The sequence below is a fragment of the Colossoma macropomum genome, unplaced genomic scaffold (assembly GCF_904425465.1).
Source record: "Colossoma macropomum unplaced genomic scaffold, Colossoma_macropomum, whole genome shotgun sequence".
NCBI lineage: Eukaryota > Metazoa > Chordata > Actinopteri > Characiformes > Serrasalmidae > Colossoma > Colossoma macropomum.
The window spans coordinates 14,138,674-14,161,105 of NW_023494809.1; the positions used below are offsets into that span (position 1 = coordinate 14,138,674).

The following is a 22,432-nucleotide window of genomic DNA, read 5'->3' on the forward strand; positions in this document are numbered from 1 at the left end:
CAGTAGCTTAGTGAAAAGGCCTAAACAGCTTTCCACACGAGCATGAAGGTATATTCCGGCTCACTGAAGCCTTACTGATAAAATAAAGACTCAAATCTGGGCATGTAAACCTATGTTTTTATGTGTGGAAGTTTAACTTAAGCTACTTTCAGTTAATATCGTTGTTAGCACCAGAGACTAACATCAGAAACTGATGTTGCACTGAGGCAAATCTGAGTGAGTGAAATCGAGGGACTGGTGCCAGAGTGACAGAAAGACTGAATCTTTCTGGTTATTAAACTTACAAGGGAACTTTATTTCTGCTGTCTCTTCTTTTTATACACAGAGACCGGACAGGATGTAGAAACGGAGTGGCAAGGCAGCACTTAAAATTTGCATAGTCATGCATACATAGACCTTTGCATTCTTACTGATTGTTTAGGTTTAGGGATGCTCCTATGCTATTTTTGTAGTTTGTTGGGCATAACAGTAAATAAAATATTTACAATTTATTATTCAATATTTTTGTATTTTAAATTATGACTTTAAGGGTACTTTAACAAGATGGCTACAACTGTTTTTAGCTATGCAATGTACTTTTGCCCATTCTTTTGTCTATTTATATATAGAGCTGGGCGATATGGCCAAAAATGTTATCACGATAAACAAAATTCATATCGTTCGATATCGATATCGTGTTTTAAACTATCCTTTATGTTCAGAACATGACGAACACTCGCCAAACAGTGGAACATTTCACAAATCTGTCATGGGAGAGTGGGAGAAAGTGTCTGGTGAGCTGTTTTTGCCAGCTGGAAAAGCATGGCTATTTTGTAATAGTCACAATTTAAGAAAGAAAACAGATTATTTTTAGCTCGGCTACCCCGTTACAAATGACATAACAGTATTCAAACACCAGCTAGCAACGACTGGATTTCTCTATACTATCGTAGTAGTTTAAGGGTTGAACCGCAAAATATCAATGCCAGACAAACAGATTCCTCCTTTTAGGTAGGTTTAAACTGAACGCGGTGATTTCGTGTCTTGTTTGATCTTGAGTATCATCAATTCTCCGTGTTTTGCCGGAGCGCTGCTTCAAGTTAGCCAGCTGCTAAAAACAGCTAGCCTGGAAAGATAGCGCTCTCCAATGCCTCACAGCTTCCTCAGTTTACTTTCGTATAAATCAGGGCTGTAATTTACATGAACTCACTTCTTCCTTTCACTTTCGTTGCTTGGGAATGCACTCATACTAAATTATGACTGTCCGAGTGCTGCAACAGCGCTGTAGTTGTGAGGATTGTGATTGTGAATTAACGCTGCTAAAGTTGGTTAGGATGTACAGAAAGAGGTGAGTTCGCTGTAGGACAATATAGTTACACCACTGATCTCGTCACTCACACTCGGTCACAGGAGAACAGGTCGCCGGTCGCTCCACTCAAACAGGGAATGTATAACTCCGCGTTTCAGCCATTGCTAAAGACTCATCTTACTCGTGGCCCCCTCCCTCTCTAATCATGTTGAAAAACTCGGAAGTGCGCCCTCTCCTGGCGACAGCGGAGTAGTGACGCTTTCCTTGCAGTAGAAAACGCCACGAAGGCTTTCGCTAGAACGTGGAAGTGTGAGAATGGTGTATTATATCGAACATGTCGTATCGCTCTATCGAGGAAAAGTTATATCGCGATAATTATCATTATCATTTTAGCGCCCAGCCCTGTTTATATAGATAACAGATGTACTACTGTGGGGCTTCTGAGTGGTGCAACCATCTAAGCCAAAAGTCTTCAAATCCATTTGAAGCTCTGGATTTTGCAGTCACTGGTAGCTGTGACACTAGGTGGCCAAGCAGTTACATCAACAGTTTACTCAACTGTGAATACAAAATCCAGAACTGGAAAGTGGATTTAAGATCTTGATTTAAAGACCTCTCGTTCTTATAAAAAGGAGATTGAGAGTTTGATCCGTGGTGATGCCCCAGCCACCTGTAACCAGGAGTCTAACAGATCATAATTTGCCTCACTCTATTTGGGTTCTCTCAACTGCCAATTCAGAGGAAGTATGTGCTAGATTTCACCATCACAGCTTCATATGACAGGAGGAGACCTAGCTAGCGGCAGGGAAACGGTTATGACTCAAGTGCAGGAATCCAAAAAAAAAAAATAAAAAAATAAATAAAATGATCATCCATGGTCAGCAACTACATGAGCAAGTCTATTTGTGATTCAACTCAACAAGATTTGATGCAAGGGTGTGATGATTTATGCAAAGGTGTGATAATTTAGACAGATTGCATGATGCTAAATGATTCCTGTGAGCTTCCACCTGATGCAGCTATATGTGTCAGAGTGCAAAACTATAGAAGCATTATAATCTGAGAGTCTCACCACGGCTTCTCTGGGTGACGATCATCCTCCAGACCACCTCCAGCAGAGCAGCCAGGTGCTTAGAGCTCAGCTTGCCCCCACTGGACAGAGTGTCTGTGACAAAAGCTCGGATTGGCCCAAGCCAGTCGGCGTCCTGGCCAGCGACGTGGTCCCGTCCCCTCAGGCTTAGCGTCACCATCACCTGACACAGCATGACATTCAGAGCCAGTGGTTCCACATTTCCCCCAGCAACAGCACAACCCACCACCTGCTGCCGGCTCCTACACCAAAACAGATTCAGCTTCTGTTAGGCTGAGCTTATGATAGGTATCAGGGCATCAGACCAAGTATAAACCAAAACACAGTATATACTATATATATATATATATATATATATATATATATATATATATATATACACACATATATATATATATACACATATATATATATATATATATATATATATATATATATATATATATATATATATATATATAAAAACACAAAGTAGTCTTCTATCAGAACGCAAGATACTTTCCCCACCAAAGCACCTGGATTAATAGATGTAGTAAGTGTGAGGGTCACTGGAAGGCTATTCTGTTTTCAAATTTGTTATCAAATTTATTGAATATTATCAAATATTTGTTGCAGCCTTAACAAAAAACTGTATTTACATCCTTTCTAACCTTTATAAGACAAGGAAAACAAACAAAACAGAACCCAAGTTAAGGCTTTGGGCTTTTGAAACTCAGGCTTGCAGCAATACAGCTGTTGGAAAAACTAAAAAAAATTCTCACCTCTTCACGTCAGTTTTCTTCTTGTGTCGGACCACTTCCAGCTGACTGTATGGAAAGTTCTTCATGAAGTGCTGCGTGAAGTCGCTCAGATATGAGTTCCGAAACCAGGCGTCCTACATAGAAAGAGACGGACTTCACATGATTGTGTGTGCATGCAGCGCATGTTTTTTCCATCCTTTGTATGCTGTCAAAAGTATGGGGATATCTTGACTTCCATTGCTTCACTTTCAGTGTTACTTTTGAATTAACTAAGAAAAAAAAAGGTTCTGTTAACCTTTGTTACCATAAAACGGCTATGTGCTTTTTTCTTTGGAAACTTTGCCACACTCAGCTTCATGTTCATCAAAGTGACTTTCCAGGTACGCTTTACCTAAATAATGGGGACTTTAAGAAATGGCAGCAGCAGGTAAAAAGTGTGCTGATCTGCATGTGTGCATACAGAGTTGGGCAAAATACTTTAAGAAAACAGTAATGGCTAAATACTGAGTAACGCATTCAGTGTATTCCGTTGCAATATAAAAGAACAACATATTCAAAATTCATTTAGAATATATTTAGAATAAATACTGCTAAGGCACATGGTTGGCAGTTTTCTTCATGTAATTCTTCTGTCAATATATATATATATATATATATGGAATAGTTGTTTTTTCTTAATTTACAAGGTTCCTTTTTTCCTTTCACCTGCATTAGCTCACCGCTGCTCCCATAATCCCTCGAGGAGCATAAGTCCAGAACAACACTGATGCTAACAGTTTGAGTGCTTAAAAGTGCTAAGAATTTTATATGTGTAAGCTTTGTCATTTGTCCCAAAGTAGGACTGTCAGTTGTCAGTTTTTGCAAGAAAACAGACAGCTTTCCACTTAAGTATTGCAAACTAACAAAGAAATCATGCTCATGTATTAAAAACACTAGGTGTCCCCAAACGTTTGACAGGTAACATAATGTGAAACACCCCGTTCTAGAGAAACTTATGACAAGACGTCTGAATAGTTTAGTGCCTCAAAGAGCTACATCATATAACGGTATTTCATTAAACGGTTTCAAATATGCTAGTTAATGCCTGAGACACTGTTTTACAAAAGTTTTCAGATAAGATTTTGGCCTAAAATATATTTATAAAAACACATTCATTGCGGGGAAGCGCATAGATTGCGCTGTAAGGCAGAACAGCACCCAAAGAAAACTTATTTTACCATCAACAACATTGTATATAAAAGCTCAGAAAACATGTAGATTCACTGGATAGCATCATTTTGGACAACAAATAACAGACAACAAATAATAGACATGACAATCACTGGTTCCAATAACCACCACTGAAAAGAAATCAGAGTTGGTAGTTTTCTCTAGACTGGAGCATTTCACAACAAATTACTCTGAAAGGCATTGCTTACATCTTAACCACTGAATTAAAAAGAGCAAAATCGGTAGAATTCCCTTTTGAACTGGATCTGGTAGTACTGTGGTGGTTGTGTGGGTACGTACAAGCATATCCTGCTGGTCCCTCTGAGGTACCAGTCGGCGCAGAAGCTGCAGTATTGTGAGGATCTGGAACATGAGCGCCATGGCCTCCTCTGTAAGCAGGTGGCTGCTGTCAGCCTGGGCTCTGTCTCCACCCATGGCCTCCACCCACACCTCCAAAAGCAGTGGCACCAGAGTCCCTGCAAAGCCCTGTACTGTCTCTGCTGAGCACAGACCCTCACTCAGTCCAGCCCCAGGCTCTGAATCTGGCCTGCAAAGAAACAGCATAATCAGCGACTGAAGGACAAAGATCCAAATCAAACACTGAAACATTCATTCTCATCCTCCAATATGTAGCACTGAAGAAAAAAGCAGAATCATGTGGAGGCAACATCCAAAGCCATATGTGGGTGTGTAGTGGTTACAAAAGGACCGATATGGAGTCAATAAAGACTAAAATAAATGGTTATGTAGTAATCTGATGTAGTTTACTGGGGGAATCCAATGCACTATAAATGTCAGCTTTGTATGCAACTGATAACATTACACCTAAGCGGACCTTAGCCGATAGGTGGAATGCAGCGTGGGCTTGGCCCCGGAATTCTCAAACACTCTGATTCCTCCTTTACTGAAGATCTGCTCCTCCCAGCTGACTTCCACTGGTGTGACAACTCCTTTCTCTCCGCTCCACAACCCAATTCCACCACCACATGCCACTCCATCTTCCGTAGGCCTCTCCTCCACCACAGCCTGAAGAAAGTGGCCTAACCTGAAGACACCAAAATTTCACACACAGACACAGACACAGACACACACACACAGACACACACACACACATTAAAGCCTAGAACCATGTTGGCTTAAAGTGATAGCTAAGTAAAAAACAAACAAACCAAAAAAAAATTCCCTTTGCCTAAAATGTAGTTGATTAAAAAAATATGTTTGGGGTGCAAAGTAAGGCTAATGTAGCTATCAAATAATGAAAGTTTATACCATTTAGCACTGTACAAACTGCATAGAGTGAGGGCAAGTCAACAACCACTTACCACACTGATCAGCGCCTAGCTTCCCAAAAGCATCTTAGTTTTAAGATCATCTTAACTATTAGAGAGAGTGTTCAGTTTGATGCTCCCTCCACCGTTTAGGAATCATCTCTGTGCTAAGAAGCTTATTTTCTTATGTATGAATAGGGATGGGGGGAAAAATCGATTCTTAGATGCACTGCGATGCGGACATAAACATTTCTGAATCGATTCGCAAATGTCAAAAATCGATTTTCTAAATTTTAAATTATAACCTAATGTTGACAGTGTTGGAAGTGCAGCGTCCGGACAGTCTCTGGCATGCACATAACAAAAACACCACTGGATGAGCGAGAACTCTGCATTAAAAGCTAGGTCAGGTCAGGAGTCAACAACCCAAATGTTAAGAAGAGCCATTTTGTCCTTTCAACAAAAATCAGACCACCTTGGGAGCAACAACATTTTACGTCCCATATGTCTCAGTATGTGCTAATGTCCTAGTATAGACTAAAAAATATAAATGAAAATGCAGACTTATTTTACTCTGCTTTAAGCTTTAGCTTTAGCCGCTTTCCTCCCATTTCCGATAGGAAAGTTTTCCTCAAAAGTAGAGCAGCTTATTGTAAAATGTCTCTCAACGTTCGACTGTTTTACGAGGCCGAAGTCAGCTTCTTATACGCCAGCTTCTTGTTTGAATTTTTCCATTCCACCTTAAATTCTGACTGAGGCGCCGAATGTAAATGCGGCACCATTTAAGGTGGAACGGGAGAAATAGAAAGAGAAGCTTCATCTTCGCAACTTTTTAGTGTTTGAGAGTCTTTCATTGCAGATTTAACATACTAGGAAACCACCTGCAGTGCTTATAAATGTGAGCAAGTCCATTCATCTCCAAATGTTCATCTTACATACATCTCTTTGCCTTTTCGTTAGCTGCTAGCTAGGCAAGAGTGTGTTGCTATGTGACCTGCAGTCTGCACACCAGTTCTCAGTCATTGAGAACCAGGGCTTTCGCGCTATGTTGCACACGTTCCGTCTTGAAGATATTTTACTGACACAGCGATGCCCACTCTCTGCAACGAGACCAAAACCGAAGTTATAAAATCACTAAAGAAAACAAGTAGGACAGCTGTAACATGTGCTGCGTGGACATCCATTGCCACTGGATCTTATGTCACCATAACAACGCATTTTATCACAGATGAGCGGCAGCCAGAGTCTCATGTGCTCTAAACAAAAGCAGTGAATGAGAGCCTTCTAGTTCACTTGCTTCCATTTGTTTTATCAATAAAAGATATTGGAAGTAGAGCTGGGCGATATGGCCAAAAATGTTATCACGATAAACAAAATTCATATCGTTCGATATCGATACATACCGCGATAAATGTCAAATCATTATTTCTTTCAAGTTTGAAGGCTGATTTTTGCTCCTGGGTAGTTAATTGCTGTTTTATCCTTTATGGTCAGAACACGACGAACACTCGCCAAACAGTGGAACATTTCACAAATCTGTCATGGGAGAGTGGGAGAAAGTGTCTGGTGAGCTGTTTTTGCCAGCTGGAAAAGCATGGCTATTTTGTAATAGTCACAATTTAAGAAAGAAAACAGATTATTTTTAGCTGGTGACGAGCGCTCGGCTACCCCGTTACAAATGACATCACAGTATTCAAACACCAGCTAGCGACGACTGGATTTCTCTATACTATCGTAGTAGTTTAAGTGGTGAACCGCAAAATATCTAACACCAGACAAACGGAGCAGTGCTTTTGTGTCGTGTTTGATCTACAGTATTATCAATTCTCCGTGTTGTGGAGTGACGGAGCGCTGCTTCAAGTTAGCCAGCTGCTGAAAACAGCTAGCCTGGAAAGCTAGCGCTCTCCCGCTCTCCAATGCCTCACAGCTTCCTCGGTTTACTTTTGTTTAAATCAGGGCTGTAATTTACATGAACCCACTTCTTTCTTTCACTTTCGTTGCTCGGGAATGCACTAATACTACCGTATGACTGTCCGAGCGCTGTAACAGTTCTGGAGTTGTGAGGATTGTGATTGTGATTTAACGCCGCTAAAGTTGGTTAGGATGTTAGGAAAGAGGTGAGTTCGCTGTAGGACAGTATAATAACACCACTGATCTCGTCACTCACACTCGGTCACAGGAGAACAGATCGGCGGTCGCTCCACTCAGACAGGGAATGTATAACTCCGCGTTTCAGCCATTGCTAAAGACTCATCTTACTCGTGGCCCCCTCCCTCTCTAATCATGTAGAAAAACTCGGAAGTGCGCCCTCTCCTGGCGACAGCAGAGTAGTGTCGCTTTCCTTGCAGTAGAAAATACCACCAAGGCTTTCGCTAGAACGTGCAAGTGTGAGAGTGATGTATTATATCGAACATTTATCGAACATGACGTATCGCTCTATCAAGGAAAAGTTATATCGCGATAATTATCGCCCAGCTCTAATTGGAAGTAAATTCATTACGGATCATTACAAATACTTTGCTTTAAAAGTACCAAGTCGTAACACAGTGAGAAAATAGAAATCCTGTATAGAAAAAAAAAAAAGATGCAGCAAGATGCATCGATAATCGTTTTATAATCGCAACCGCAGCCCTCTGAATCATAATCTAATCGAATCGTGAGGTGCCTAGAGATTCCCACCCCTAATTATGAAATAGACTTGCTTAGAAAACACTTAACCAAGTCCAGCAGACATACCAACCCAAGTCTATTTAACAACCAGATGTGGTCTGAGGTAGAGCTGGGCGATATGGCCAAAAACGTTCTCACGATAAACAAAATTCATATCGTTAGATATCGATACATATCGCGATAAATGTCAACTCATGATTTCTTTCATGTTTGAAGGCTGATTTTGCTCCTGGGTGGTTAATTGTCGTTTTAAACTATCACTTATGGTCCAATCATGACAAACACTCTACAAACAGTGGAACATTTCACTAATCTGTCATGGGACAGTGGGAGAAAGTTTCTGAGCTGTTTTTATCAGCTGGAAAAGCACAGCTGCAATTTTTGTAATAGTCATGATTTAAGAAAGAAAACAGATTATTTTTAGCTGTCTGGTGACGAGCACTCGGCTACCCCGTTACAAATGCTAAACAAGTGGCCAACAACAGTGCTAAACTCTTTAGTTTCTCAACAACGTCAACTCGGTTCGGTAGGTCACTGCTGTCACTCCTACCACATCCATGTCAGAGCATATCACAGTATTCAGACACCAGCTAGCGACGACTGGGTTTCTCTATGCTACTGTAGTAGTTTAAGGGGTGAACCGCAGTATATCTGACGTTCGCTGTGTAAAAGCATTATCTGCAGTGTGAATCTCTCACACCAGACAAACAGAGTCCTCCTTTTAGGTATGTTTATAATAAAAGCGGTGATTTTGTGTCTTGTTTGATCTACCGTATCATCAATCCACCGTGTTTTGCCGGAACGCTGCTTCAAGTTAGCCAGCAGCTAAAAACAGCTAGCCTGGAAAGATAACGTTAGTGCTCTCCCGCTCTCCAATGCCTCACAGCTTCCTCAGTTTACTTTCGAACATGAACCCACTTCTTTCTTTCACTTTCACAGGAGAACAGATCACCGATAACATCCACTCAGACAGGGAATGTATAACTCCGCGTTTCAGCCGTTGCTAAAGCATATTTGGCGACCCTTTTTTTTACTCGTGGCCCCCTCCCTCTCTAATCAAGTCAAAAAACTCGGAAGTGCGCCCTCTCCTGGCGACAGCAGAGTAGTGTCGCTTTCCTTGCAGTAGAAAACGCCACCAGGGCTTTCGCTAAAAGGGAAATGTGTGAGGGAAATGTGTGTATATTTAAGCATGATGTTTGTACAGCTGCACAAATGGTGAAGTATATGCTGCTATTTCTTGATAGCCACATCTACCTTGAACACCCAGTGCAAAACTAGAGAAGCAAACTTTGGACTACTTTTGAGCTAAGAGAAATGTACATATGTGATTTATGTAGATAGCGCTGTTGCCTCACAGCAAGAAGGGCCAGGGTTCAATTCCCGGCCGGACGACCAGGGACCCCTTCTGTGTGGAGTTTGCATGTTCTCCCCATGTCTGCATGGGTTTCCTCCAGGTACTGCAGTTTCCTCCCACAGTCCAAAGACATGTGGCTAAGCCAACTGCTTATGCTAAATTGCCGCTAGGCGTGTGTATAAGTGTATAGGTCTGTCTGTCTGGCCTGCGACAGACTGGTGACCTGTCCAAGGTGTTTCCTGCCTGCCGCCCAATAACCACTGGGATAGGCTCCAGCTCCCCCACGACCCAGAAAGATAAGCGGCTAAGAAAATGGGTGTGTGATTGTTAGCTATCATTGTAATTATTTGCTAAACTAGCCCTTCTAATTAAAAATTCAGCTACATTAAGGTGATTGTACATTGATATAGGTGTTGAATTGGGCTGCAACAAACAACTAATTTGATAGTCAAATAATCTATCGATTACTGAAATGAATAATTGATTATTCGGATTATGAATAACTACATTACCAAATAACTCTTATCCAGCTACCAGCTTTTAAATTTAGCTTGAGATTGTTTTATGCACTTGCAAACTAACAATGAAGACAACAAATATTAAATAACTTACTCAAAAATTCACAGTTTTAATGAACTTTCCTGCTTATACAAAAGATAAAATATTTTTTCCTGTCAAAATTTAAAACCAATGGATGTGCAAAGTAAATTTTACAATCACAGGTCTGTTTTGAAATTGAGGGATGTCAACATCTCTCCGTGCTTTTGAGAGAGGCTCACTCTCCTCTGAGGGCAGATATTCCGCTGCAGAGAAGATGCACTCTGGTGGAGTGGAGGGTAAAGTGGCAAACGTCTGTGGCAAACTTGTTCTCTATCCACAGTTAAATGGATGATTGTGTAAACATTTCATTTCAGCGGTTACCCTTCATCCAGCTGCCCTGTATGTTTGCTGAGAACATGATCTCCTGAAACTGTTTGCAAGTGGAGCCGAACGTTCGCAGAGAACAGAAAACTGTTGCCAGTCGTTTTCCTGTGTTTACTGAATTTGAACGTACCAGTGGCCTAGGGCTGGGCGATAAAACGATAACGATAAGTATCGCGATATAACTTTTCCTCGACAGAGCGATAAGACAGGTTCGATAAATGTTCGATATAATACACCATTCTCACACTTCCACGTTTTAGCGAAAGCCCTGGTGGCGTTTTCTACTGCAAGGAAAGTGACACTACTCTGCTGTCGCCAGGAGAGGGCACACTTCTGAATTTTTCGACTTGATTAGAGAGGGAGGGGGCCACGAGTAAAAAAAGGGTCGCCAAATATACTTTAGCAACGGCTGAAACGCGGAGTTATACATTCCCTATCTGAGTGGATGTTATTGGCGATCTGTTCTTCTGTGACCGAGTGTGAGTGACAAGGTCAGTGGTGTAACTGTACTGTCCTACAGCGAACTCACCTCTTTCCATGCATCCTGACAACTTTAGCGGTGTTAAATCACGTCTGCAGCGCCGTGTTACAGCGCGAAACCGTCATATTTTAGTATTAGTGCATTCTCGAGCAACGAAAGTAAAAGAAAGAAGTGGGTTCATGTTCGAAAGTAAACTGAGGAAGCTGTGAGGCATTGGAGAGCGGGAGAGCGCTATCTTTCCAGGCTAGCTGTTTTTAGCTGCTGGCTAACTTGAAGCAGCTCTCCGGCAAAACACGGAGAATTGATGATACTCAAGATCAAACAAGACACAAAATCACCGCTTTCATTTTAAACATACCTAAAAGGAGGACTCTGTTTGTCTGGTGCGAGAGATTCACACTGCAGATAATGCTTTTACACAGCGAACGTCAGATATACTGCGGTTCACCCCTTAAACTACTGCGATAGAGAAATCCAGTCGTCGCTAGCTGGTGTCTGAATACTGTGATATGCTCTGACATGGATGTGGTAGGAGTGACAGCAGTGACCTACCGAACCGAGTTGACGTTGTTGAGAAACTAAAGAGTTTAGCACTGTTGTTGGCCACTTGTTTAGCATTTGTAATGGGGTAGCCAAGTGCTCGTCACCAGACAGCTAAAAATAATGTTTTTTTTATTCTTAAATCATGACTATTACAAAAATTGCAGCTGTGCATTTCAAGCTGATAAAAACAGCTCAGAAACTTTCTCCCACTCTTCCAAGACAGATTTGTGAAATGTTCCGTTTGCCGAGCGTTTGTCATGATCGGACCATAAGTGATGGTTTAAAACCACAGTTAACCACCCAGGAGCAAAATCAGCCTTCAAACGTGAAAGAAATCATGATTTGACATTTATCGTGATATGTATCGATATCGAACGATACGAATTTTGTTTATCGTGATAACGTTTTTGGCCATATCGCCCAGCTCTACAGTGGCCTTGACAATGATACGATGTTCAAAACTGTAAATGTTATCTGGAAAGTGAACAGGGTTACTGTGAATAATAGCTACTTGCTTCTCTGTTCCAACTCCATTAACGATTCAAGAGAACATGCATTTCGAAATAAAAAATGTTACAGCTCATAACACGAAGTAGGACAGCTAAGTAGCTAGTTAGCACAACAATCGCTGAGTCTCAAACCACTCACTTCTGTACTTCAAATACTACACTAATGAGTGCACTTCTAATGGTATATGCGCTATTTTAACACATTATTTAGTGTGTCAGTATGTTGTTTGGGACGAGGCGTATCTTACCAAGATGAGTCTTCTTCATCCAGTGAGGCGACACATTTCCTCTTCAGAAGCTCCAAGGATGTGCTCTCATGCCAGCTAAGGTGTTTAGTGTGAAGTGCTCGCACACTTTTGAGAATTTTGTTCCTGAGGCTGCCGTCGTTCTATGGTTAACTCTCCAGTAAGAGGTAATGTCAAACATTCCTAGTGAGCGCAAAAATGCGCAATGACCTCACCAACTAATCGACTACTTAATTAGTTGCCAATTTGGTCGTCGATTGTAGTCGCCTAAGTCGAATAATCATTGCACCCCTATTGGGCACACACAGCTTGTACACCGATCAGCCAAAACATAATGACCACCTGCCTAATATACTGTTGGCCATCTGCATGCCACCAAAACAGCTCTGCTGAAGCATGGACTTTTCAAGACCTCTGAGGGTGTCCTATGGTATCTGGCACCAAGACATCAGCAGCAGATCCTTTTAGTTGCAAGATGGAGCCACCGCAGATCAGATTTCTTGTTTAGGCACATCCTAAACTTGGGAAATTTGAAGGCCACGGCAACACTTTGAACGCTTCTTCATGTTCCTTAAATGATTCCCAAACAATGTGTGCAGAGTGGCAGGACATATTCTCGTGAAAGCGGCCACTGCCACTGGGGAATACCATTGCCATGGAGAGGTGTACCTGGTCCACAATGATGTTTAGGTACGTGGCACATATCTAATTGAGGCCCACATGAATGCCTGGACCCAGGGTTTCCAAGCAGAACACTGCCCAGAGCATCACACACCCTCAACCGTCTTGTCTTCTTCCCACAGTGCATCCTGATGCCATCACTTCCCCAGGTAAAGTCACTCACATACCTGGCTGTCCACATGATGTAAAAGAAAACGTGACTCATCAGAACAGGTCACCTTCCTCCATTGCTCCAAAATCCAGTTCCAATGCTCACGTGCCCATCGTAGGCACTTTTGATGGTGGACAGGGGTTTGCATGGGCACTCCAACCAGTCTGCAGCTACAAAGCCCCATGCTTAGCAGTTCTATAACACAATACTCCTGAATTAAAAATTCTGGTGACTTGCGTGACAACACAGTGGTGCAGTGGATAGCACTCACAGCAAGAAGGGTCTGGGTTTGATTCCCGGCTGGGCGACCAGAATCCTTTCTGAGTTTGTATGTTCTACCCGTGTCTGTGTGGGTTTCCTCCGGGTACTCCGGGTTCCTCCCAAAAACGTATCGATGAGTCTTGTTGCCAGTTGTTTGTCCCTCCTTAGTCCACTTGTGCTCACCACTGCTGACTGGGAGCACGCCACACGCCTTGCCATTTCGGAGATGCTCCAACCCAGTCATCTGGCCAATTTAGCCCTTGTCAAAGTCGCTGAAGTCTTCATGCCTGTTCATTTCTCCAGCATCCAGCACATTGATCATGAGAACCGAGTGTTCACTTCCTGTCTAAGTTATCCCAGACCCTGACATGCGTTGTTATGAGATAATCAGCGGTATTCGCTTCATTCATGATCATTGGCGTCTCTATAGAAAATGCCTGCCAACAGAATGAGACACTCTGGAGAATATGAACCTAATGTTCAACATGTCCAAGCATTAGCTAGAGCAGGATAAAGCCCTCCAGCACTGGTTGGTGGTGCAGTGCAGCTGCATTCTCTGGAGTGATGGAGCACCATCCAATATCTTTAGGATTAGACAGAGTGATGCAGAACTAATCATCCAGCATCAGTACCTGAATGCCCTTGTGGCTGAATGCAATCAAATCCTCACAGCAATGTTCAAATATCTAGTGGAAAATCTTTTTAAAAGAGGAAAGACCATTACTGCAGCAAAGGGAGACTAATAAGATCCTTGATTTCAGAAGAAACATTGAATGAGAAGGTGTCTAACTTTTGAACATATATTTTCATTTTGCTCAGTGCATTATTTGCAATGCATGTTGTATGTTTTGTTGCTCTAATCAGCTTGCAGCAAAACATAATGAAAAATAAATAAAAAAGAAATCTGTTTTCTGTTACCTGAGCAGGACAGTGAGTCTCCACTGCTGTGCTGTTACAGAGCGGCTGGTTGTAATGGACAGAGCGTAGTTCCTCTTCCCTGTTCTGTCCCCCTTAGTCCCACCTAATCGCCTCTGTGAGATAAGCTCCAGGAAGTTGGTCAGCAGCACCGTGTGCCTCTGGGACAGCAGGGTAGGATAGTGTTCCAGCAGCACATCAAGCACCCGCAGGGCGTCCTCCTGGATGCCCGCTGAGATGTGGGTCATGGCACATGTGAGGTGGGCACTAAGGAGGGGGAAGAAGGGCGCCACACGTTCGGCAGGGATGCACTGAGCCACAAAACGGAGGAGACGCACCGCCGCCGCCCGCACTGCAGCATCCTTGTCTGTGAAGAGCGCAGCCACTTCGGTCAGCACAACAGACGCGTGCTGCTCTACCAAAGAAGGGTTTGCAGAAAGCAGCTCCCGCAATCCCACCAGAGCCCCCTGCTTCACATTGCTGTTGTAGTGGTGCAGCTGGGACAGCAGGTCCTGAAAGACAGAATATTAGGATGGCTTTACAGGCTGAAACTTTCATGCAACTTTAGTGTTTCGAAACCTACATGAAACTAAATCCGTCTTGTGGTGCATAACATAAAGCGTCCTGCAACTCATTTGATACTCAGCCGCAGCCATGAAACAAGTGGTTTTTTTTTTTACCAGAAGAATGGACAAAAATATAAAGCAGAAGATGGTTTATTGGGCAGCTGAAAAAGAGATCCTCCTGATCAACCTTATGCAAGGTTGGTAGTTTTTTTTGTCAGTAATCTGAGCCACGACAACAAACAAGAATTTCTGAAAGCTAAAGTTTCTGTAACCCAGTTAATGGTAACAGCTGTTAAATGGTTGCTTGTGCCAGCATTTATTCTTCTTTATCTTGCTATTATTGTGATTTACATTGTTAGATATTTCAAATTACCCTTACTTGATGCCCCCTAATTTTACACAGAGCTCAGATTCATTCGAGTTAGGAAGGATGAAAATTAGTGCTTCTAGAACAGAATGAGTGAGTCATCAAGTAGGCTACAATAGTAATGGCTATTTCAACATTAATTTTTAAAAGCTTAGCTTACAATCATTTGCTAAGCCTATGAAAAACCTCAAATATATAGTGAAAATAAATAAATATAAAACAGCAATGACAGCTGAAAAAAATATACAAAGATGATAAATATCTGTAAATTACACCTCATGGATGACTTTATACAGCGGAGGCATTGTGGTATGTCAAAAAATAAGAGCTGTCAATTTGTCAATCTATTGAAACAATCAATTATGTTGCGTGCAACTTAGCTTTTGAATGTAGCTTTTGGATTGCTACATGTAACTGTCAAGTTGCACAAAAATTGTGTTGCAGGAAATTCACAGCATAAATCTAGCTGCATGAAAATGTCACCATACAAAGCTAGCATGTTAAAAGGCATGTTATCAAGGAAAACCAAATTCTCCTCACCTATTTGAAATTAGAAATCAATACAGTATGTAAACACTGTTAAAGTTTCAAGATATAAAATTATGCATATCTGGAAACTAGGCTGCTGAAAACGGCCTGTTTTGAATTCACTGTTTTTGTGAGGTCATCATTATAAGCAATGTTTCTGTAAGAACTGTTTTTGAACAAGGCACAATACAAGTCAGTCGATAACTGCCTAACTCTAAATTAAGTTTAAACAGTATTCTGAACCCTGAATGGTATTTTTTGCCACAGCCTCCTCATATTCCCCAAACAGCTTTTTTACTCTTCATTAGGGCTGCAACAAATGACTAATTTGATAGCCAAGTAATCTATCGATTACTGAAATGAATAATCGATTATTCGGATTATGAATCACTATTTCCAAATAACACTTATGTAGCCATCAACTTCTAAAATTAGTTGTTTTTTTTTTGTTTTATGCATTTGCTAACTAACAACTAAGACAATAAAGATGAATAACTTATTTAAAAATTCACTGTTTTAATAAACTTTCCTGCTAATACAACAGATAAATAAAACTCCAATATCTTTTTCTTGTCAAAATTTAAAAGCAAGGATGTGCAAAGTAGCAGCAAAAAATAACAAAACTAAATCCGTTTTCCTTTAAACAAGTAAAGAGAGCAGATACTCCCCCCCTGCAGAGGAGACGTGCTCTGATGGAGCGGATGGGAAACTTTTCTATGTTCAGTTGTACAGTTAAATTTGAACGACTTTGTGTAAACATTTAATTTCAGCAGCAAACCTCCATCCAGCTGCCTTGTATGTCCGCTAGGGGTGCAACGATTATTCGACTTAGTCGACTAAAATCGATGACCAAATTAGCTGGCAACTAATTTAATAGTCGATTAGTTGGTGACGTCATTACACGTCTTTCTCACGCTTACTAGGAACGTTTTGATACCGTTCACTGGAGAGTTAACAACAGCGTGATGGCTGCCTCAAGAACAAAATCCTCAAAAGTGTGGGAGCTAAACTCAGAAAAAAGGTCAGTTGTCCTATTTGTAAAGCCGACCTTAGCTGGCATGAGAGCACATACTCCATGCTGGAGCACCTGAAAAGGAACCTTGTCGGCTCACTGGATGAAGACGGTTCATCTTGGTAAGATACGCCCTGTCCCAAACCGCACACTAGCTCACTAAATAGTGTGTAAAAATTGCGCATATACCATTAGAAGTGCACTCATTAGTGTAGTATGTGAAGTACAGAAGCGAACAGGTTAGCCTACGCAGATGTTAAAAGCCGTCCTACTTCATGTTATGAGCTGTAACATTTGTATTTTGAAATGCGTGTTCTCTGGAATCATTAATGGGGTTGGAACAGAGAAGCAAGTAACTGTTATTCACAGCGACCCTGTTCACTTTCCAGATAACTTTTATAGTTTCAACACTGCATCGTTGTCTTAACATCGAGGCCACCGGTGTGTTCAAATTGGGCAAACACAGGAAAACAACTGCGAACAGTTTTCTGTTTTCCGCGAACATTTAGCACCACTGGCTAACAGTTTAAGGAGGTAGTTCTCTGTGAACACACAGGGCAGCTGGACAAAGGGTTACCGCTGAAATGAAGCGTTTACACAAAATCGTTCACATTTAACAGTTTATAGAGAAGTCTGCCACAAACATTCGCCACTTTCCCCTCCGCTCCATCAGAGCGCATCTTCCCTGCTGTATCTACTCTCAGAGGAGATCAGGCCTCTCACAAGGGCACACAGAGATGCTGACTTTCCTCCATTCAATAAAGATCTATGATTGTAGAATTTAGTTGTAACTGTGTGTAGACAGACAGCAGAATGCACAGACTGCAATTTAAATTTAAATTGATTTCAATTTAGATTGATTTTTTATTTACTTGATTAAAGGAAAACTCATTTAGTTTTGTTATATTTTGCTACTTTGCACATCCTTGGTTATAAATTTCAACAGGAAAAACATATTGGAGTTTTATTTTTTTATCTTTTGTGTTAGCAGGAAAGTTCATTTAAACAGTGAATTTTTTTAAATGAAATAATAAGTGATCATAAATTTGACATTTTCTGTCTCACTGAAACATGGGTCAGACAGGATGAATATTCAGCACTAAATGAAGCCACCCCTATAGGCTATAATTATGTACACAGCCCAAGTTTATCAGGCAAAGGAGGTGGATTATGTGTAATCTACCAAAATACCCTAGATATCAGTCAGAAACAATGTGACACTTTCACTTCTTTTGAAGTTCTTTCCATCAACATTACAAATCCGGCCACAAAAAAGAATGCATTTTCATTATTTAACATTTACAGACCACCAGGGCCCTACACAGAATTTTTAAAATAATTTTGTGATTTCGCTGCAAACCTAGCTGTGTGCAATGATAAAGTAATAATTGTAGGAGATTTTAATATATTTATTTTGAGAAGGCAGATGACCCACTAAAAAAGGCATTTACTTCAATCCTAGACTCTGTTGATATTACCCAAAATGTAACAGGGCCTATGCACTACTGTAGTCACACTTTAGATCTAGTTCTGACACTTGGACTTGACATAGACAGGCTTAGTATCCTACCGCTAACCTCAGTAATCTCTGACCATTACTTAATTTCTTATGAGCTACGTCTTAGCCATAATATATGTACGCCCCCTCGTTATTCTACAAAGCGCTCAATAAAACCATTTACCACCCTGCAATTCATAGAAAACCTCCCAGAACTAACAACCCTAGTCTCCACTCCATCAGACCCAATGGAGCTAGATGTATTAACCGACTATTTAGAAAATACCTTCTGATCTACTTTAGAAAATGTGGTGCCACTTAAAATAGAAAGGATAAGACAGAAAAAGCTCGCCCCATGGTACGATGATAAAACCCGTACCTTAAAACAAACAGTACGGAAATTAGAGCGGAAATGGCGATCAACCAAGCTAGCAGTGTTCCACTTTGCCTGGAAGGAAAGCCTTATAGAGTATAGAAATGCTCTCACTAAAGCTCGCTCAGCATATCTGGCCTCGCTGATCGAGAATAATAAATATAATCCTAGAGTACTGTTTAGTGTGATTTCCAGAATTACAAAAAATCAGGCAGGCACTGAACCACAAATTCCGGCGACTCTCACCAATGATGTTTTTATGGACTTTTTTAATAATAAAATTGAAAATATTAGACAACAAATTCAACCCACAGTATTAAATTCAACCTGGCTGTCATCTAATGTGGCTGATATAACACATAACGTAGTTGCAGAGGAAAGGCTGGAAACTTTCTACCCACTCCCACAGTTAGAACTAGAGAAGATTATCTCCTCTGCAAATTGTACAACCTGCACACCCCTCAAAATTACTCAAAGTACTACTACCAATTATCATTAATCCTCTTTTAACTATAGTAAACTCGTCCCTTAGCCTGGGCCATGTACCCAGAGCTTTTAAACTAGCAGTTATTAAGCCTCTGATCAAGAAACCAAACCTTGATGCTAGCGTATTGTCTAATTACAGGCCTATTTCTAACCTACCATTTATATCTAAGATCTTAGAAAAAGCTGTAGCCCAACAACTTCGTTCATATCTACATAAGAACCACATATATGAAAAATTCCAATCTGGATTCAGGCCACATCACAGCACTGAGACAGCTCTAGTTAAGATAACAAATGATCTTCTTCTTGCCTCTGATCAAGGCTACGTATCCCTGTTGGTACTACTTGACCTCAGCGCAGCTTTCGATACGATAGACCACAATATTCTCCTAGAAAGGTTAGAAAACATGGTTGGAATCACAGGGACAGCCCTATCGTGGTTCAAATCTTACTTAACGGAACGTTATCAGTTCGTAAAGGTAAATGATTCATCTTCCAATTATTCAAAAGTAAGAGTTGGAATTCCGCAAGGCTCTATTTTAGGACCATTATTATTTACATTATACATGTTACTGTTAGGCACAGTTATAAGTAACCATGGCATTAACTTTCACTGTTACGCAGACGATACGCAATTGTACATATCAGCCAAGCCTGATGACAAATACAGGTTAAAGAAAAGAGAGGACTGTGTAAAAGACGTAAGAGGCTGGATGTTACGTAACTTCCTCCTTCTAAACAGTCACAAAACAGAGGTTCTCCTTCTGGGTCCAAAAGTGGCAAGAAATAAATTATCAGATTTAATTTTAAATCTTGCTGACTTTCCAGTTATACCTGGTTCAGCAGCAAAAAATCTTGGCATCATAATTGATCCAGATTTATCATTTGATCAACACATAGGCAGTATCACTAGGACAGCTTTTTTACATCTTCGCAACATCGCCAAAATAAGAAATGCCTTATCGCTGCACGATGCAGAAACATTAGTACATGCCTTTATTACTTCAAGGCTAGACTATTGTAATGCACTACTGTCAGGATGCAGCAGCAAGAATTTAAGTAAACTTCAACTAGTTCAAAATGCTGCAGCCAGGGTCCTCACTAAAACTAGAAAATTTGATCATATCAGTCCAGTTCTATCATCACTCCATTGGCTGCCTGTTAAATTCCGTATTGATTACAAAGTTCTTTTATTGACGTATAAAGCCCTACATGGGCTCGCTCCTGAGTACCTGCAAGACCTTATTTCCCATTATGAGCCACCACGATTACTCAGATCACAAAGTGCTGGCTTTTTAATAGTTCCCAAAACTCAGAAGGTTTCAGCTGGGGGAAGAGCCTTTTCTTATAAAGCCCCCAAACTCTGGAATGATCTTCCAGAAAATGTTCGGGACTCAGACTCAGTCGCAATCTTCAAATCTAGGCTGAAAACTCACTTGTTTAGTTTAGCTTTTGGTAGTTAATGTTCCCCCTTAGATAAAGGCAGCAGATCCAGGGGTCCATGGACACAGGGAATTATAGTAAACTGAGACGCTGGTGCTGTTGTCCCGCCGCTCGCACGCGATCACTCAGGTTTGTGGACGGTGGAGCGGAGGGATGCCAAATTGTTTCAGGGTGCTCCCGTGTCTGTGTGTCCTTTTGGTTCTCTCCTTTTAGTTAAGCTGTTATAGTCAGATTTGCCGGAGTCATTAGCCACACTCTGAAAATGTTCACATTCTCTGTTTTACATACACTCGAACAGAACAAAACTAATTCCATTTCCCTACCTTTTTCCGAGTAAACGACTGCCCACCTGCCGGACGGACACTGATGGATGATTGTCTGCGGAGCTCTCCTGCTACCCGCTTCAGACCAGTTGCCTACGCCCCAGTTGCTGCCACTTGCCCAGCTACCACCACTTGACTTGGACTAGCTGCCCACTCCCACTCTACACTGAAGTTTTCATGGACTCCTAACTAGTCTACTACTACTACTACTACTACTACTACTACTACTATTACTACTATTATTACTACTACTACTATTAATATTTGTAGTATAATAATTTTGTAGGTAGTTTGACCAGAGGAGGATGGGTCCCCCCATGTGAGCCTTGGTTCCTCCCAAGGTTTTTTCCTCAGCTCTGAGGGAGTTTTCCCTTGCCACTGTCGCCCCTGGCTTGCTCACTTGGAGGATTTACATTTCATGTTAAAACTTTGCCTTTAATAGATTTCTGTGAACATCAAACATCAAACATCAGTTGTAAAAAGCGATATACAAATAAATGTGACTTGACTTGAATTTTTTAATGTTATTCATCTTTATTGTCTTCATTGTTAGTTAGTAAATGCATAAAACAACCTCAAGCTAAACTTAAAAGCTAATAGCTACATGAAAGTTATTTGGTAATGTAGTGATTCATAATCAGAATAATCGATTATTCGTTTCAGTAAACGATAGATTATTCGCCTATCAAATCAGTTGTTTGTCGCAGCCCTAATGTCCGCTGAAAACTAACTTTACCTCCTTAAACTGTTTGCGAGCGGAGCCAAACGTTTGCTGAATTTGACCACACCGGTGACCTCGACGGTTAAGAAAACGATGCTGTGTTTAAAAGTGTAAACGTTATCTGGATAGTAAACAGGGTCATTGTAAATAATAGTTACTTGCTTTTCTGTTCCAACTCCATTAACGATTCCAGAGAACGTGCAATTCAAAAAAGAAAATGTTACAGCTCAACTCGTAACATGAAGTAGGACGGCTTTTGGCATTAACATTAGCTAACTAGCCAGCTCACTAGCACAACTATTGCCGCGTCCCAAACTGCACACTTCTGTACTTCATACACTACACTAATGAGTGCACTTCTAATGGTATATGCGCTATTTTTACACATTATTTAGTGTGCTAGTATGCGGTTTGGGACGCGGCGTATCTTACCGAGATAAATCTTCGTCTTTCTTTCTCAGATGCTCCATCATGGAGGATGTGCTCCCGTGCCAGCTAAGGTCAGCTTAACAAATAGCACAACTGAAAACCCAGGATTTTGTTTTTAACTCTCCAGTGAGCAGTAATGTCAAAGCATTCCTAGTGAGCACAAGAAAGACGTGTAATGACAACTAATCGACTATTAAATTATTAAAGACTATTAAAATGCCAACTAATTTGGTCACTGATTTTTGGTCAACTAAGTCGAATAGTCATTGCACCACTCTACATAATTTCAACACTGAAATAGCTAGCCAGCTCATCCTCCCATTTGGCTGGTTTGTGCTGTTACAAGTGAATGGCTAG

The 22,432-nt window shown here is 41.1% G+C and overlaps 1 protein-coding gene across 4 annotated transcripts in view; it reads right to left on the minus strand.

Moving 5' to 3' along the window:
• The window catches only part of tex10 (testis expressed 10), a 64,283-nt gene that overhangs the window by 39,359 nt on the left and 2,492 nt on the right, over positions 1–22,432 (minus strand). For all 4 annotated transcript variants that reach the window (XM_036558035.1, XM_036558037.1, XM_036558034.1 and 1 more), the window contains 5 exons: positions 14,333–14,841; positions 5,163–5,372; positions 4,628–4,874; positions 3,140–3,252; positions 2,361–2,620 (listed from right to left, as the gene is read on the minus strand). In XM_036558035.1, the coding sequence (XP_036413928.1) occupies positions 2,361–2,620; positions 3,140–3,252; positions 4,628–4,874; positions 5,163–5,372; positions 14,333–14,841 (1,339 nt within the window). The remainder of the gene's footprint in view (positions 1–2,360; positions 2,621–3,139; positions 3,253–4,627; positions 4,875–5,162; positions 5,373–14,332; positions 14,842–22,432) is intronic.